Source organism: Epinephelus lanceolatus, chromosome 3, assembly GCF_041903045.1.
Source record: "Epinephelus lanceolatus isolate andai-2023 chromosome 3, ASM4190304v1, whole genome shotgun sequence".
In the NCBI taxonomy this organism is placed as follows: domain Eukaryota; kingdom Metazoa; phylum Chordata; class Actinopteri; order Perciformes; family Serranidae; genus Epinephelus; species Epinephelus lanceolatus.
Window position 1 is genome coordinate 50,531,734 of NC_135736.1, and position 19,763 is coordinate 50,551,496.

Below are 19,763 nucleotides of genomic sequence, written 5' to 3' on the forward strand. Positions count from 1 at the left end.
GCTCACTGGTCTGTATAGTTAAGCCTTGTGAATCTGAAGCACTTTGAGCTGCATTTCATGTGTGAAAGGTGCTTTACAAATAAAGTTAATAAATTATTATTATTATTATTATTGTTATCTTTATTAGTTGCAGTAGTCATGAAAGTAGTTGTAGCAGTTTCAGTAGTCTTTGTAGTCGTAGTGGTTGCAGTAGCTGGAGTTATTGCAGGTGTACGACGGCTGAGCGCAGGTGTGTGTTCACCTTTGAGCCGCACCAGTCGCAGTATCTGGCGTCACTGTGATTCAAACGTTTACATCTGGAGCAGGTCAACTTCCTGCTGCCTGCTGAGTGGACAGAGGGGGCGCTGTTCCCAACACACACTGCCTGCAGCACACACACACACACACACACACACACAGGTAAATCTGTGCAGATGAGTCAGTTAAAACAAAGTGTGTGTGTGTGTGTGTGTGTGTTACCAGCTGCAGGCGGCTCTCGCAGGTCAAACAGTTGGAGACGTGAGGTGGATTCCCGCTGCCACAGCAAACACACACCACATGCTCCTGCACAGCAAACACACAGAGTACAATCAGCACTGACAGGTGCGTCAGGTGTGTGCGTGAAGACGACAGTGAACGTACCTGCAGTGTGAGGCTGGACTGTGGGCGGAGCTGTTGATGGATGGAGGCGTCGCAGATTAAACAGGTCTGAGTGTTCACAGGAACCAGAGTGTTACAGAACACACAGCAGACCGTCTGATGACAGAACACACACAGTAACACGGCATGAGACCGTCTCAGTGTCACGTCACACCTACAGCAGGTGAAACAGTGACCAGTGTTTGAGCTGCACGGTCAGACGTTACAACAGAACAACACAGAGTCACATCTGATCAACTCCTGTGAACCTGCGGGAAGCTCGGCAGACTCAGAAAACATGTCGGCCTTCAGCTGAAACTTGTCGACAGACACTTTGGTGAAAATGGAAACTGTTCCAGAGCTTTGGGGCGACTACCAGGAGAGCTCGGCCGCCGTTCCCCCCGAACCTCGAACCCCCGAACTACTGAACTTGGGGGGGGGGGGGGGGGGGGGGGGGGGGGGGACTAGGGCTGGGTCATCCGAATCAAATCGATCGTCAATCATTTGAATGACCTGATATCGATTCATAAAATCTGACATCGATATTTAAAGCAACACAATGGAGTTTTTGAGCCCTCAAAATATATATCCAAGAACCTTGTGATGGTTCATCAACTCACAACAGGTTGGATGACTCCACCGTCAGTGTTGGAGAGTCTGCTTCACTTGCACTGGCACTATGCAGTGTCAGGGTAGGAATCACAATCACAATCCTCCTCATCATGTCCCCCTCCCCGTCATATCCCCCTCCCCGTCATATCCCCCTCCTCGTCACGTCCCCCTACTTGTCATGTCCCCCTCCTCGTCATGTCCCCCTCCTCGTCATGTCCCCTTCCTGGTCATGTCCCCCTCCTCGTCATGTCCCCTTCCTGGTCATGTCCCCCTCCTCGTCATGTCCCCCTCCTCGTCATATCCCCTTCCTGGTCATGTCCCCCTCCTCGTCATGTCCCCCTCCTCGTCATGTCCCCCTCCTCGTCATATCCCCCTCCTCGTCATGTCCCCCTCCTCGTCATGTCCCCCTACTTGTCATGTCCCCCTCCTTGTCACGTCCCCCTACTTGTCATGTCCCCCTCCTCATCATATCCCCCTACTCGTCATATCACTTCCTCGTCATGTCCCCCTCCTGGTCACGTCCCCCTCCTCTCTTTAGAGTAGCGTAGTCGAACCGAGGTGAACTAAGTTAGCTGTGGTTGTCATGGCTGAAGCGACAAAGAAAAGAAAATGGGAGAGCGATAAAACAAGACCTCCACAAGGATTAATATTGGGCCGGCTTTCACACGCTGGCGAGAGCTGAAAGAGGAGGAGGGACGCCCGACCGATGGTGACCTGGTGCTGTTGCTGCTGTTACCCTCTATTGAGGAGACTCACTGTCTGCAAATGATTACAAGAAGGAAATAAGTTAAAATAAACGAACTCATTTCTAGACTAGACAATACTTATGTTAAAAACAAAATTAATTAGTTGTAGACGTCTCAGTAGTAGCTTATGGTGATGCTAACATTAAGCAAGTCATGACAGTGTGTTCAATAACATACGCTAACAGCTAGCTAAGGGAGCTGCTATTTAAATTAGCATATAGCTAGTTAGCTACTTTGACACAGAGGTTAGTTCATTAATTAAGCTAACAATTTATAGCATGATGCTAATCTTTAGTTAGCTAGTTTGCACTGTGCTACAGCCTGTTCAGGTGCTGGAATTTATTTAGGTGACAACGCCTGAACACAACACAGGTTCTGCTCCAATATTAAGCGTGTGTGCTGTCTGTGTGGCGTGTCTGCCTTTTGAAGATCATTTACACACTGTCCATGTGCGATCACGATAAACCGACTGGCTGTAACCATGACAGCAATAACTGCGCTGGGCTCGGGCTGGTCTCAGTTATAACTGTCTTGGACTGTCGGGTTTGGTCAGGAAAATGCGGCTTGAGCTGCGCTCTAGTGTGAACCCTTACAGAGTCGTTGACCCACCCAGCCATCATGTGTGTCTTTAGGGTCAGATGGGTCAGGTGTGAATGGCTGTAAAGTCATCTGGGGAGGGGTCTCAGGACTGCAGGGTAAATGGGTGATAAGTGGTGTCGTAGTCCACCTCCTCTGTTTAACGATGGTCAATCCAGTTTGATGTAGAAAGAAAAAGAAAAAAATGGTGTAAAAGAAGTCGCCTACGTCAAACTGAAATGACCATCGTTAAACAGAGGAGGTGGCCTCCATTTATCACAGTCCTGAGAACCCTCCCCAGACAGACAGTGTTAGTTTTATCCAGGTGTACCTAATAAACTGGACACAGAGTGGATTGCAACCGCTGACAGCACCATGACTTGTGATAGATAGATAGATACTTTATTGTCATCATTTTCATAACAACAAAATTAAAAAGTGCATCCTCTGCAGTGTAAAAGACAACAAAAAGCTATGTTAAGAAACAGTAACAATAATTTAAAAACTATAAACAATAGAGCTATAATTGGACGTTGGACGCAACAAAAACATACATACACCCAGTCTACCTGTGCACACCCCCTTGTTCATGGTAGACCTTGGAGGGATAACATCGATGCCCTGTAACCCAGCAGCAGCAGACCCGGAACCGGTCCCCTCACCAGGGAACATCACCAGCGGCAGCCCAACACCGGTGGACATCTGCGGGGCCATGCCGACAGCCCAACGCCTAGCAGCAGATCCGGAACCGGTCCCCTCACCGGGGAACATCACCAGCGGCAGCCCGACACCGGTGGACATCTGCGGGGCCATGCCGACGGCCCAACGCCTAGCAGCAGATCCGGAACCGGTCCCCTCACCGGGGAACATCACCAGCGGCAGCCCGACACCGGTGGACATCTGCGGGGCCATGCCGACAGCCCAACGCCTAGCAGCAGATCCGGACCCTGTCTCCTCACCGGGGAACATCACCAGCGGCAGCCCAACACCGGTGGACATCTGCGGGGCCATGCCAACGGCCCAACGCCTAGCAGCAGATCCGGAACCGGTCCCCTCACCGGGGAACATCACCAGCGGCAGCCCGACACCGGTGGACATCTGCGGGGCCATGCCGACAGCCCAACGCCTAGCAGCAGATCCGGACCCTGTCTCCTCACCGGGGAACATCACCAGCAGCAGCCCGACACCGGTGGACATCTGCGAGGCCGCGCCAACGGCCCAACGCCTAGCAGCAGATCCGGTCCCCTCACCAGGGAACATCACCAGCGGCAGCCCGACACCGGTGGACATCTGCAAGGCTGCGCCGATGGCCCAACGCTTAGCAGCAGTTCAGTTGCAGGACATACATCCAGATACGGTAATGCAAAGACACTCTCTAAAAAGGTCAAAAATGATATCCACTGTAAAACACCTTTTACTGTGGACGCAGCACTACATAAACGACAGTTTAAATTGTTGCAAACTGTAAATCATGCCAAAATTATCTGGGACACTAAACTTAAACCCAAAGGTATTTTTGGTGGACATATTAACGTCAGAAGTATCCTTTCCAAATCAGAACAACTTGATAAACTACTGACTGACTCAAACCTCGATTTTCTAGGACTATCAGAGACTTGACTGACTCCAACAACACCCTCTGGCATCTTTAATATTACAGGTTTTAATGTGTTCCGAAGAGACCGCTTACATGACAAAGGTGGCGGTGTTCTACTGTATGTAAAAAACAACTTACATTGCACACAGATTGACCTCAGTAATAACCCCCTCGAATGTGTTGGTGTCACTGTTACCCTCTCTCCTGAAATGTTGTATTATACAGGCCACCAAATGAAAGAGATGTGTTCTTTGAACACTTATCTAACGTTCTCAAACTCTGTGGTGACAAAGAAACACTACTGATGGGTGATTTCAATCTAAATTGGCTAGATAAATCGCGGCGTACTAAATTAAAAAAATCTCACTACTAAATTCCACTATTTGCAAACCATTACAAACCCTACAAGAATTACAAAATCCCCCCAAACTCTCTTGGACTTGCTTTTTACTAATATACCGGACCGTATAACAAAAACCTACAATTTGATCACTGGTATATCAGATCATAATCTCACTTTGGTGATTAGAAAATTATCTAAAATGAGATTAAGAAACAAGAACAGCAGGGAAGGGGAAAGGTACATATCACTTATACCAAAGAAAGATAGAGAGAATTTTGAAAAAGAAATAAGGCAAACAAACTGGAATGATACAACCGCAGGTATAAATTGTGAACAGACCTGTGATACTATGCTGTCAGCAATTAAAAAAATTATATCACAGTATACAAAAACAATCGCACATAAACACAGGGCAAAACAGAGTTTACCGTGGTTTAATGATTCAATATGGCAACTGATGAAGAAAAGGGACGCCGCCCTGAAAAAATCCCTAAAAACAGGTCTAAATACAGATCGCTTGATCTATAAAGGGCTTAGGAATAAAGTCATACAGCAACTCAGGAAAACCAAAACAAATTTTTTTCTTGAAATGATTAAGGAGGCAAAGGGTAAAAGTAAAACACTGTGGAAAAACATTGATAAACTCTCGGGGCGACATGACTCAAAAAGAGAAGTCACGCAACTTAAATTAAATGGTACACTTCAAGATGACAACTTTCTAATAGCAAACAGTTTTAATGACCATTTTATCAGCTCGGTACTACAGCTGGGTCGAAATTTTACACAAACTCATATTCACCAAATTACAGTCTCTGATGAAGCAACACTGAATCTTAAACCCACCACTGAGGCAAAAGTAATTAAAATTCTCTCCTCCCTGACCAGCTCCAGAGCAAGAGATATTCATGGACTTGACGCTGTCTTCCTTAAAAAACATAAAAACGACCTTCTCATTCCAGTCACACGGATTATAAATCAGTCAGTTTTGGAGTGCACCTTTCCTAGTGCCCTCAAACATGCCATTGTAACTCCAATATTCAAATCTGGAGATAAACATGACATAAATAATTACAGACCAATCAGTATACTACCTGTCATTTCTAAAACAGTTGAAAAAATTGTGGCTGAACAGCTGGTAGCACATCTGGACTCTGAGGCACTGCTGCATCCTATGCAGTACGGCTTCAGAGCTAATCATTCAACAGAAACAGTGTGCTGCTACTTCATTGATAACATTAAATTCAATCTAGACAAAGGAGGAGTTGTAGGAGCAGTGTTTTTGGACTTGCAAAAAGCTCTTGACACAGTTAATCATTCTATACTTCTGTCAAAGCTGTCCAAATACAAACTGTCCATGAATATTCTTAACTGGTTCAAGTCATATCTGTCAGGTCGTACTCAGTGTGTGCGGGTAAATAATGTAATGTCATCTTCAAGAGCGTGTACCATGGGAGTTCCACAGGGTTCAGTCTTAGGCCCATTACTCTTTAGTTTATATATTAATGATCTTCCATCAGTATGTGATGATGTGAACATCGGGATGTATGCAGATGACACAGTCATCTACATACATGGGAAGGATACTACACAAGTGGCAGATAAATTATCTCTTGTCATGGAAAAAGTGGCAAAGTGGCTCCAGGACTCATGTCTCACCCTTAACGTAGGGAAAACAGCCACCATGTTTTTTATGAACAAACAAAAATGTAGGGCAGGTCAGGTTCCTCCAGATGTAACTGTGTTTGGAGAGAAAATAAAAACTGTTGATGAGTTCAAGTATCTGGGCTTAACATTAGAGCCAACTCTTAGTTTTAAAAAACACATAAAAAGGATGAGCCACACCTTGAAATATGACCTAGTTACTTTTAGATATATAAGAAACTCTCTCACAGATGAGGCAGCTAAGACCTTTCTGCATGCTATGATTTTGTCCTACTTCTCATATAGTATAACTTGCTGGTCCCAAACAAATTGTACAACTCTTATGCCACTTGTATCACTCTACAAGCAAGCGCTGAAAACATTTGATAAGAAAACGCTAATGTATCATCACTGTAAAATACTCGCTAAACATAACATGATGAACTTTGAGAACTTCGTGATGTATTCCGATCTACAGCTGGTTTTTAAAATTGTCCATGGTACTGCACCTCCCCCACTTAAAAAATTCATTGAGCTCACTTTGGAGCAGTCAAACAGAGCCACAAGAGCAAGCTCAAGGGGACAGTGCAGTATCCCCAAATGTAAAACGGCTTTTGCCCAATCATCCTTCTCCTATAAGGCAATAAGAGAATGGAACAAGCTCCCCACAGACCTGAAAATCTGTGTTAGCATTAAGGACTTTTCTAGAGAATTAAAACAATACATTCTGAGTAAGCAAATGTGCCAGCACTGATCTGGATGCATCATACGTTCTCATTTGTGATCCGAGTTTATATAACTGTGTGGGGCTACTGGGGGGAGGGGTGTTCGGGACGAGTTGGGTGGTTGGGGGATAGATGCAGCACTTTAGTGGGTCATGGGAGGGGGGGTATGAATCATATGCACTTTAGTGGGGGGGTATCCTCCAGTTTTTATGCTGCTTTATCAATTGTGTGTGTGTGTGTGTGTGTATATGTGTATGTACAGTACAGGCCAAAAGTTTGGACACACCTTCTCATTCAATGCGTTTTCTTTATTTTCATGACTATTTACATTGTAGATTCTCACTGAAGGCATCAAAACTATGAATGAACACATGTGGAGTTATGTACTTAACAAAAAAAGGTGAAATAACTGAAAACATGTTTTATATTCTAGTTTCTTCAAAATAGCCACCCTTTGCTCTGATTACTGCTTTGCACACTCTTGGCATTCTCTCCATGAGCTTCAAGAGGTAGTCACCTGAAATGGTTTCCACTTCACAGGTGTGCCTTATCAGGGTTAATTAGTGGAATTTCTTGCTTTATCAATGGGGTTGGGACCATCAGTTGTGTTGTGCAGAAGTCAGGTTAATACACAGCCGACAGCCCTATTGGACAACTGTTAAAATTCATATTATGGCAAGAACCAATCAGCTAACTAAAGAAAAACGAGTGGCCATCATTACTTTAAGAAATGAAGGTCAGTCAGTCCGGAAAATTGCAAAAACTTTAAATGTGTCCCCAAGTGGAGTCGCAAAAACCATCAAGCGCTACAACCAAACTGGCACACATGAGGACCGACCCAGGAAAGGAAGACCAAGAGTCACCTCTGCTTCTGAGGATAAGTTCATCCGAGTCACCAGCCTCAGAAATGGCAAGTTAACAGCAGCTCAGATCAGAGACCAGATGAATGCCACACAGAGTTCTAGCAGCAGACCCATCTCTAGAACAACTGTTAAGAGGAGACTGCGCCAATCAGGCCTTCATGGTCAAATAGCTGCTAGGAAACCACTGCTAAGGAGAGGCAACAAGCAGAAGAGATTTGTTTGGGCCAAGAAACACAAGGAATGGACATTAGACCAGTGGAAATCTGTGCTTTGGTCTGATGAGTCCAAATTTGAGATCTTTGGTTCCAACCGCCGTGTCTTTGTGAGACGCAGAAAAGGTGAACGGATGGATTCCACATGCCTGGTTCCCACTGTGAAGCATGGAGGAGGAGGTGTGATGGTGTGGGGGTGTTTTGCTGGTGACACTGTTGGGGATTTATTCAAAATTGAAGGCACACTGAAGCAGCATGGCTACCACAGCATCCTGCAGCGACATGCCATCCCATCCGGTTTGCGTTTAGTTGGACGATCATTTATTTTTCAACAGGACAATGACCCCAAACACACCTCCAGGCTGTGTAAGGGCTATTTGACCAAGAAGGAGAGTGATGGAGTGCTGCGGCAGATGACCTGGCCTCCACAGTCACCGGACCTGAACCCAATGGGGTGAGCTGGACCGCAGAGTGAAGGCAAAGGGGCCAACAAGTGCTAAACACCTCTGGGAACTCCTTCAAGACTGTTGGAAAACCATTTCAGGTGACTACCTCTTGAAGCTCATGGAGAGAATGCCAAGAGTGTGCAAAGCAGTAATCAGAGCAAAGGGTGGCTATTTTGAAGAAACTAGAATATAAAACATGTTTTCAGTTATTTCACCTTTTTTTGTTAAGTACATAACTCCACATGTGTTCATTCATAGTTTTGATGCCTTCAGTGAGAATCTACAATGTAAATAGTCATGAAAATAAAGAAAACGCATTGAATGAGAAGGTGTGTCCAAACTTTTGGCCTGTACTGTATATATGTATATATATATATATATGTGTATGTATGTATATATATATATATGCATGTGTGTTTGTGTGTGTGGGTATTTATATTTATATAATTGGAGGTTTATATGCCATAAGCACTTTAGTTGGTGGGATATGACTTGTTGTTGTTTTTTTTTTTTGTTATTTGTTATTTTATGTGGGGACTGCAGATGGAAACTAGCTGTCAGCTAAATCTGGTGTTATGCATCTCTTCTTGTGATTCGAGATTAATGTTTATAACACATGGTCCCTGTTAAATAAAATTGTTAAAAAAAAAAAAAATGTCATTCAGTGCAATTATTGCCCTGGGATAAAAACTGTTCTTGAACCGGTTTGTTCTGGTTTTAATTGTCCTGTATCAACAGTTCAAACAGAGAGTGTCCTGGGTGTGTTGGGTCCTTGAGAATTGTTTGGGCTCTGGGTGGGGAAAGGGCAATCAGTGGTTTTCTGGGCTGTGGTGATGACCCTCTGAAGCGCCTTCCTCTCTGCTGTTGTGCCGCTGGCATACCACACACACACACACACACACACACACACACACTCCATATGTGAGCTGCGGTAGAAGGCCACAAGCAGCTTCTGGGAGAGATGGTTCTTCCTGAGGAGTCTCAGGAAGTAGAGTCTCTGCTCTGCCTTCTTTATCAGCTCCGTGATGTTGGTGCTCCAGGTCAGGTCCTCCTCCATGTGGATGCCGAGGAACAGGAAGGTCGAGACCCTCTCAACATAGTCCCCAGTGATGTAGAGTAGTTGAATGTCTGTTTTATTTTTCCTGTAGTCGACGATCACCTCCTTTGTCTTGGTGGTGTTAGGAGCCTTATCACCGCACCACCTGGACAGCCGCTCCACGTCGTCCTTGTAGGCCGATTCATCCCCCCAGAGATGAGTCCAACCACTGTGGTGTCATCAGCAAATATATAAAAGTATTGCTGGGGTGGGTGGGGGCGCAGTCGTAGGTGTGGAGGGTGTAGAGTAGGGGGCTCAGCACACAGCCCTGTGGTGAGCTGGTGCTGAGGCTGAGAGCAGTGGAGGTATGGGGGCCCACTCTAACCCTCTGTGAGCGACTGATAACAAATCCAGGATCCAGTAGCAGATGGATGGTGAGAGACCCAGTTCTGTCAGATTGGACGCCAGTCTGTGCTGAAGGATGGTGTTGAACGCCGAACAGAAATCCACGAAGAGCAGCCTCACGTAGCTCCCCCGCTGCTCTAGGTGGGACAAAGCAGCATGGAGAGCTGTAGCCATAGCGTCCTCTGTGGATCTGCTGGCTCTGTAGCAAACTGGTGTGTGTCCAGAGCCGGTGGTAGACTGACAATGATGTGTCGCCGCACCAGCTTCTCAAAGCACTTCATAATGATGGGTGTGAGTACTACGGGACGGTAGTCATTGAGAGTGTTAATGTTCCTTTTGGGCAGCATCTGACAGTCACAAACTCCAGCTCTGGGGAGCAGTGGCTGGCTTACACCTTGGCATTGGTGCACCAGCTGTTGTTCACATAAATGCATAACCCCCCTCCTCTGCTCTTCCCAGAGGCCTTAGTCCTGTCCTGCGATATGCTGTGTAGCCCGCTAGCTCAATAGCCGTATCCGGGATGAGTGCATGAAGCCAGGTCTTGGTGAATAACAGAATGCAGCTGTCTTGTTCGCTGCAATCTGTAGCTTCAGCTCATCCAGCTTGTTGGCGAGGGACCTCCCACTGGCGAGGAAAACGTTGGGAAGCGGTGGTTTGTGCGGCTGCCTCCGTAGCCTCGCTAGCACGCCAGCTCTGCAGCCCCACTTCTGCTTTCTCTCGCACCGCCACCGCCATCTCCTTGCTGAGATTGTAATCCAGGGAGGGCCTGGAGTCCTAGCTATGTCATCCAGGATGCTGTGTGAGCCGAGAAACTCAGCTGTAGCGTGTCCGTCGTTCTGTAAACCTATCTGTATGAGATCGTGCCGGCTGCAGATGTAGGTCGCTGAGCTGAAAAACATCAGGAACCCATACAACACACTGGCCAGAAGAGCACCGAGCTGTGCGTCTGCGCGCGGCGCCATCTTCACCATCAGTAGACAGACAGTAACTCACTGAGAAGTGAGAATTGTGACAACTTGTAACAACGTCCTGCACATCTCAAAGTCCGACTCACAACAAATACTGTGCTGATGATGTTTCAGCTCGAACACGTCTGTTATGTTTGGACATTCTGTGTGACAGAGTCTAAATGTTGCCGCTGTGACCAGGAGACAGGACGATGAAGGGAGGAAAGAAAATCTGCAGGTCCTGACCAACGATGTGACGGACGCCGTGACCAACCACGTGACCTACGCCATAACCAACCACGTGACCGGGAATGTGCAGAGGCGTTCCTCCAAACATCAGGCAGGAATTTAAATATGACAGAGAGAAACCATGTTCAAGATTCAACATTCTGTCTGTCAAAGAAGCTGGTCTGAAGCGGAGGACCCCTGTTTCACCTGCACGTCTGTCCCCACTAACTGTTTGCAGATGCTAATAATTAGACTGCGTGTGACTGTCTGCGCTGATCCGTCTGAACTGGACTGTTTTTGCAATGAGGCTCATTTTCACAGAGACGGGCCAGTTTGTACCAAAAGTTTGTGCCTTACCTCGAAGAGCGCCGCAGGAACGAATCCTAAAACCCAGGAATGAGTTAGCGAGTTAGCATGTTAGCATGTAAGCACTTCCTGTTCCCTCGTCTTGAAGTCAGTGTGTTTTTGGTTCAATGTGTGTTGTTAACACGAGCTGAAGAGATGTTCACCTTTTGTTCTACGTCAGTTTAGGAGCTTTATGTGTCTCTAACAAGAGTCTAAATGAGACTACAGAACGTCATCACGCTGAACATGTTAAGTCATTTGTCAGTTGTCAGTTTGTTTACAGCCTAACGTTAGCTTTTTACTTCAATAACCATAAAGCTCATTAGTGAAGATTATCTCTCTGAACAGAACCTGAAGGATCAGACATGTTTGTTTATTTTCTGTAATAATCCAAAATCCACGCTGTTTGTCGACCCTAACCTCAGCGTCGGCCTACAGAAGAACATCGTCCCTGCAGGACTGTATAAATATGTACAGGAGCTCTGACAGGCTGTTCGCTTGGCAGCACTTGGTGCTTTTCACTCTCTGCAGGTGCTGCATGATGTGTCTTTGTCTTTTATGCGCACATCTCGCCGTGCCGACCTTCTGTTGGGTGGTCGAGGGATGTTCAGGTGTGTGTGCAGTACCTGTCCTTTCTCAGCAGGGGGCAGTCTCTGCTCAGGTAACGGAGGAACTGCAGCTCCACACTGAGCACAGAACCGAGCAAAAGGATCTGAAGGACGGAAACTCAGACACTGAGCACACCTGGACACACAGACAGGTACAGACAGACAGAGTTAGACAGCTCTCAGGTTAATGTCATGATGACAGCTTTAAATACGGTGATTGTAAAAGTCTTCCTCTCCAACACTTCCTGTTTTTAAAGGTGAAGCCTCAGACTCATCAGGACGCTTCTGTCCCCAGGTCAGAGGACTTTCACTCTGGAGGTGAAACCTGTGACAGTTTGTCCAGAAGAAGATGGAGCCCTCCTCTGTGTCTCCTCCTGAGCTTTCTACCATTTTCTCCCTGTTAAAGGTTTTTTTGGGGAGTGTTTTCTGATCAGCTGTGAAACTGTTCATAACTATGGTCCAAGACCTGAGGGCCGCAGAGAGTGGTGATGTTTGTAAAAGCAAACTCAAGACCGAACTATTTAGCCTGGCTTTTAATTGAAATGTCTTTTATTTTATTATTATTATTATTATTATTCATTTTAATTAATTTATTATTGTTTTTATGTTTTTTTTTTCTTAGCTACACATTCTTCCATTTTGTCACTTGTTTATTTATTTTAACTTATTTATTGACTAATCTAAAATTGTTTTCTATTTTAAGTTTTTGTCCCGCCTCTGGTGTTTCCTCAGCTCCTTAGTTTAATAAGCCTTTTATAATTTCAGTCCTTACAATTACAGTCTCTCTGAATTCATAGATGTGTTTGTTTTTATTGTGTGAAGCACTTTGTGTTGCATTATTATTAGTATAAAAAGTGCTATATGAATAAAGTTTGATTGACTGATATTTGGCTTTATAAATAAAACTGAATGAAATTGAAGAAACATAAGATTTGAAGAGGCACAAAGATTGTTTGGTTTCCAAAATCAGCCCAAACTGAATTTGAAGGACGTCATCGACCTGCCGAAGGACTGTTCCAATGTCAAGGATCCTTCTGAGTTTCACGAAGGACTGAGTCCTTCTTTCGGAGAAATTCAAAGGATGCATGTGTGGATCCTCTGCGGGTATAAAATCCCCACAATGCTTTGCACAGTACATGATATGCTGGAAGTGAGGGCGGGGCCTCTTCAATGAAACCTTGGCAGGATTTAGATTACTATGTCATTTATTTGGATTAATGTCTCCACCTGAGTTTATCAGACAGAAACCTCATTTACACTTTCCAATATGTCCACTGCCACATGATGAGGTTTATTAAATAACATGATTTAGATAAAACATCACGCACCACGGTGAGGTATAACAATGACAAACCCTGGTTTAGTCCTAAACTCAGACAGTTGAGGCGGCTGAGGGAAGAGGCGTTCAGGAGTGGGGACAAGGAGAGGTTTAAAGAATCAAAGTACAGGTTTAGCAAGGCGGTGAGGGAAGCTAACAGCTGTATGCTGAGAAACTACAACACCAGTTCTCAGCCAACGACTCTGCTTCTGTCTGGAAGGAGCTCAGACAGATTACAAACTACAAACCTAACCCTGCGCCTAGCCAACGATCTGTACGATTTTTACTGTCGATTTGAAAGTCAATGGGACAGTCCGGACACCATCCTCCACAACCACCAGCTCCAATCCACCAGCATCACCTCTCCCACCTCATTAGGGGCCTGCCCCCCTCAACTGCCCGCACCTATGGCCCCCACCTCCACTATCACTATCCAGGAGAGGGATGTCAACAGGCTCTTGAAGAGGCAGAACCCAGCAAAGTAGCCGGACCAGACTGTCTCTCCATCCACCTTGAAGCACTGCGCCGACCTGCTGTCTCCGGTGTTCACCCACATCTTCAACACCTCACTGGAGACATGCCATGTGCCAGCCTGCCTCAAGACCTCCACCATCATTCCCATCCAAAGCCAAGGACCACAGGACTTAATGACTACAGACCCATCGGCCTGACCTCTGTGGTAATGAAGTCCTCTGAGCGTCTTGTGCTGTCACACCTCCATGACCACCACCGACCTTCTCCTGGACCCCCTGTAGTTTGCCTACAGAGCCAACAGGTCTGTAGACGACGCTGTCAACATGGCCCTCCACTTCACCCTCCAGCATCTGGACTCCCCAGGACCCTATGCCAGGATCCTGTTTGTGGACTTCAGCTCTGCCCTCAATACAATCATCCCAGCTCTGCTACAGGACAAGCTCTCCCAGCTGAGTGTGCCTGACTCCACCTGCAGGTGGATCACTGACTTCCTGTCTGACAGGAGGCAGCACATGAAGCTGGGGAGACATGTTTCTGACACCCAGACTGTCAACACTGGATCCCCCCAAGGCTGTGTTTTTTCTCCTCTGCTCTTCTCCCTGTACACCAACAGCTGCACCTCCAGTCATCAGTCCGTCAAGCTCCTGAAGTTCACGGACGACACCACCCTCATTGGACTCATCTCTGAAGGGGATGAGTCCTACAGGTGGGAGATTGACCAGCTGGTGACCTGGTGCAGGCTAAACAACCTGGAGCTCAACGCTCTAAAGACAGTGGAGATGGCTGTAGAGTTCAGGAAGAACCCAGCCCCGTCACCCTGTATGACTCGCCAGTCGACACTGTGGAGTCATTCTGCTTCCTGGGGACCACCATCACCCAGGACCTCAAGTGGGAGCTGAACATCAGCTCCCTTACAAAGAAGGCACAGCAGACCTTGTGAAATAGAACAGCACTGTCGTGTCCAAAAACAAGTGCAGACGAAGATCCACTGGAAACTGTATGAAGATCTAGCAACTTCTGCACAATCAACCGGCGCCGGCGGAAGAGTTTACAGTTGCACCAGCAACTTCCTGTTTCGATCAACATTCTGAATCTGATTGGACGAAGAAGCAAACGAGTTTGGTGGGACGAAACGGGATCTCCATGACAGTGACAGTGACACAAGACGAGCTCAGAGGAGACGGAGACAACAGAACACTGAACGATCACTGATCGTGACAACGTGTTCCACTGCTATACCTCGAAGAGAATATTATTGTTATCATTATTAATAATAATTTCGTACTCGTACTCGTACTCATCGTCCTCCGCTTATCCGGGTCCGGGCCACGGGGGCAGCAGCCTCAGCAAAGAAGCCCAGACAGTCCTCTCCCCAGCCACTTCCGTCAGCTCTTCCGAGGGAACCCCGAGGCGTTCCCAGGCCAGCCAGGCGATGTAATCCCTCCAGTGTGTCCTGGGGCGGCCCCGAGGTCTCCTCCCGGTTGGACATGCCCGAAACACCTCCCAAGGGAGGTGTCCGGAAGGCATCCTTACCAGATGCCCGAACCACCTCATCTGGCTCCTCTCGATGTGGAGGAGCAGCGGCTCTACTCCGAGCTCCTCACCCTATCTCTAAGGCTGAGCCCAGCCACCCTGCGGAGGAAACTCATTTCGGCCGCTTGCACTCGCGATCTCATTCTTTCGGTCACTACCCAGAGCTCGTGACCATAGGTGAGGGTTGGAACGTAGATCAACCGGGAAAATCGAGAGCTTCGCTTTTTGGCTAAGCTCCCTTTTCACCACAATGGACCGGTTAAGCGCCTGCATCACTGCTGACGCTGCCCCAATCCACCTATCAGTCTCCCGCTCCATCCTACCCTCACTCCTCACTAAACAAGAAAGAAGATGGAATAGATTATGACATCATGAATTAGTTGTTTTTGGTTGTTTGTTTTGTTGTTGATTTGTTTTTTTGTGTGTCTGTGAATTTTTTCCTTTTACTACCGTATGTGTATGTCAGTGGTTTGTGATGTGTTTCAGTGTAGTTGTGTAATTTGTATTTGTTTTGTTTAAATTTTTTTTTTTTTTAAAAGTGTGCGACAGTGTTCCCACAGTATGAAGCTCCACATCATTACTGTACAGGACGCCTTCTCTTCATCCTGTGTGTGTGTCAGTCATTATTCACCACATGTCTCTGACCTGCAGTCTGATAACAGCCTCCTGATAATGCTGACAGTCACTTCTTTCTCTGAGAGCTCTGTGTGAGACCAAACCTCAGAAACAGAAACACTTCAGAAGCATTAAAGTGCTGCTGCACAAACATCTGTTGGATTTCCCCACGTGGGTCCTGATGATGCCAAAACTGTCCAATTAACCAGTCACCTGTCAGTCGCTACAACTTCCTGTTTACTCCTCCAGGTTCTTTTGTAAAAAGTCAGTGTGAACAGGAACTGAACAGGAGTGAACGCAGCCTGAGATCAGCTCCATGCTGTCGGCCTTTCCCAACCAGGGCTACAACAGTCTGAGATTTTTACAGTGTGATAACCATAGCAGAAAATATCGCTGTCTCACGTCATCATGGTGTTACACAATCTCTATTATCAGTGGAAGCTTTTTTTGGTTGAACACAAACTTCATCATAATTGAAATGTAAGTATGTGTAAAGAGTCTGAGGAGGAGGAGGTGAGGAAATGTGTGCAAGCAGGTTGGATTTTCCATCCGGCTGCCTTTTTTTTCAGTAACGTAGATGAGCAATGTAAATAAAACGTCAATTTTCAAACCACAGTAAAACCTGTTTATCACTGCAACCCTGTTCCCAGTATGCATTGTGGAGGGGTAACTGGTATACTCCTAAAACACTGTGTTGTTGTTCACTCAGCAGAAAGGTGTTCCTCAAGGTTCTACTTTCGGGCCACTTTGGTTTTCTGTTTTTATTAATGAGCTCCCATTAAATTGTTTTGATTATTCAACATTATGCAGATGATGCTTTTATATATTTCTTCATCACAAACTCAAGAGTCTGTGTCACTGAAACCTCTGATTATATGATTATAACCATGTTCTCATGGTTCCTTTGACTCTCAGGAAATTTGTAAACAAAAAAAAAAAAAAGTATTATGTAGTATTAGTATTAGTATAATGTTGCAGGTTTCTTCTGATTGGATTAACTGACCTACATGTTTGTTTTTATTTTACTTAATTAAAAATGTTTAAAGTGTTTGTTAAGATAAGTTAAGATACTGGGTCTAGATGAGACATTTCAATCCTGACATAATAAATTTGTCTGCATTAATAGAAGAATACTGACGATGCTTTGCGATATTCAGTGACGATGACCTTCGCACCAGATAATCAGTGTTTTAGTTTGTATCTGTTCGTACCGCAGGAAGTCAGTCTCTCGGAGGATTCGGGACGTCTGCGTGCTGCTCAGCTGCTTCAACACACCTGAACTCTGACAGACAGGAAACACAACAAAAGTCAACACAGACAGGTTTCTGTACGGCAGCGGCGTGTGGTGCTGGTTTGGGTGAGTTGATGGTGTTTACCGCTGACTGGGAACATTTAGAGGATCCAGTTTGTTGTTGTTTGTTTGTTGGAGAGCCCAATCGACTGTTCAGGAAACGAGGACCTGATTGAGGAGAGGCGTTTCCCATCATCCTCGGCTCTGAAGACCAACAACAGGACAGGAAGAAGGAAGTGATATCCCAGTTTCCCTCTGCCTCCAGTCTTTGTGCTAAGCTAAGCTTATCACATGAATCTGACTCTGGATAATAAAGAACAACTTCCAGGGGTTTTTAAACACAGTTCAAACACATTAAGAGTTCAATCAGTGAAAGTATATTTTAATGTCAGTATAGTACCCAGAGGAACAAACCTGGAGGCCTCAGTGAGGAACCTGCAGAGTTCTCAGCAGAACATGAGGTTCCTTCAGACGGACGCTGAAAAAAAAAAAACCCATGAAAACTTACTGCGACATGTTTTATAAGACAATGATGGAGGACTCACAGTTGATCATCACTGGATACAGTGTTGGGGGGGGGGGGGGGGGCGCTGTTCATCAAAGTTGCTCAGTGGTGCATGAAGATGAAAATGTTCAACTTCCTGGCTGTAAAACGACCAGATCTAAGGCATCACTGGGCCCGTAGGGTGGGCGTGCTAGAGACTTTGCCGACTGAGCAGCTAACTTCCTGTTTACTGGGGGGTCGGTGGCTTAGTGGTAGAGCAGGCGCCCCATGTACAAGGCTTTTGCCGCAGCAGCCCGGGTTTCGACTCCAGCCTGTGGCCCTTTGCTGCATGTCACTCCCTCTCTCTCCCCCTTCACGCTCAACTGTTCTATCTATTAGGCAAAAATGTCCCAAAAAATATATATATCTTTAGTGACTTCCTGTTTAGCACTCCGCTAATTTAAATGGAGATTAAAAGATTTAACTGCGCGGCTCTTCTAAACTTTTGTTATTGGAGCAAACTGCTAACATTTTTTAGTGAACCAAGTCGTTTCGTGGGGGTTGTGACGCCAAAAATAACGTATCCAGTGATTTACAGACGTCTCTTTCACAATGTCAGTCAATGGGGAAAAAATCTTTTTGGGCCCAATGACATCATGTGACCGACCTGGGAGCTGTAGTCCTACAGTTTAGGCACTAAAATGGGCTTTAAAACAGCGTTTACATTTGCTGGCACAGGTCGGCTTCTGGTCAGTCACCTGTGGTCGTCCAGCAGATGAAAATATAAATGGCCGAAATGTCCGGTGGGAAATTAATAAAAAATAAAAAGTAACTTCGTTAATAACACATTAAATAGCCAAATATTTTGTGACCTTTTAAATATGCAGCCAAGAAAACTGAAATATAAACGTTTATACTTCAGACCCGGTTCTCAGATCGTAATAATGGACAAATCTATTTATTCACTGAAGCCGCACAGAATGCGTCCCTGCCTCCTCAGAGCACACGCCACATCCACGGCCGTCACAGACTTCCTCTCGGCATTCTCGCTGTAGTTAGCTGACATCAGGGTTCAGGTTCTTGAATGTAAAGAGTTTTATTTACGATTAAACGCAGACTGAAATTTGTTCATAAAACAAATGTCCAGTTGTTGTTTTACTTGATCAGAGGTCTGGAATATTAACGACCATCCAAAGAAAAGAGTCTGAAAGAGACTGCTTTACTGTGTGCCTCCTGCTGACATGTTGATCCTCTGCAGGTGCTGATGGGAAATGTGGTCTGTGTTTGTATATGTGATTACCTGCTGGTCGCCCCGCAGGAAGTTCTCCTCGCTCTCCTTCCTGTTGTTTGCATCCACGAGTTCAACGGAGAAAACCTTCGTCACCACGGAGCTCTCCCTGCCGTCACTACAGACAGACATACAGTTCAGCTACTGCTCCGACAGGTGAGCAGTTACCTGGTGACAGGTGAGCAGTTACCTGGTGACAGGTGAACAGTTACCTGGTGACAGGTGAACAATTACCTGGTGACAGGTGAGCAGTCACCTGGTGACAGGTGAGCAGTTACCTGGTGACAGGTGAGCAGTTACCTGGTGACAGGTGAACAGTCACCTGGTGACAGGTGAGCAGTTACCTGGGGACAGGTGAGCAGTTACCTGGTAACAGCTACAGCTCTGACGGCGACTCGACCTGCAGGCAGCAGGATGGGCCCAGTGTACTTCCTGCTGCTGCCAGCTGACCCCCGCTGCACTGCCGCCGGCTTCGACCCATCCAGAGTGTAGAAGATCAGAACATCAGGAGTGTCTGCAGAGAAACACCTTTCAAACACACCTGCTAGAACTAGTGGTACCACCACTGTGGTACTAGTAGTTGGTTGTGTGGTACTAGTAGTTGGTTGTGTGGTACTAGTAGCTGTCGTACTAGTAGTTGGTTGTGTGGTACTAGTAGTTGTCGTACTAGTAGTTGGTTGTGTGGTACTAGTAGTTGTCGTACTAGTAGTTGGTTGTGTGGTACTAGTAGTTGTCGTACTAGTAGTTGGTTGTATGGTACTAGCAGTTGGTTGTGTGGTACTAGCAGTTGGTTGTGTCGTACTAGTAGTTGT

At 46.1% G+C, this 19,763-nt stretch overlaps 1 protein-coding gene across 1 annotated transcript in view; it reads right to left on the reverse strand.

Annotated features, from left to right (window-relative positions):
• dzank1 (double zinc ribbon and ankyrin repeat domains 1) overlaps positions 1-19,763 on the reverse strand; it is a 36,019-nt gene that overhangs the window by 9,466 nt on the left and 6,790 nt on the right. The window contains exons 4-12 of the mRNA XM_078166574.1: positions 19,318-19,465; positions 18,964-19,069; positions 17,594-17,657; positions 17,265-17,383; positions 17,100-17,170; positions 11,967-12,084; positions 622-735; positions 460-543; positions 242-364 (exon numbers count right to left, since the gene is read on the reverse strand). Coding sequence (XP_078022700.1) covers positions 242-364; positions 460-543; positions 622-735; positions 11,967-12,084; positions 17,100-17,170; positions 17,265-17,383; positions 17,594-17,657; positions 18,964-19,069; positions 19,318-19,465 — 947 coding nt within the window. The remainder of the gene's footprint in view (positions 1-241; positions 365-459; positions 544-621; positions 736-11,966; positions 12,085-17,099; positions 17,171-17,264; positions 17,384-17,593; positions 17,658-18,963; positions 19,070-19,317; positions 19,466-19,763) is intronic.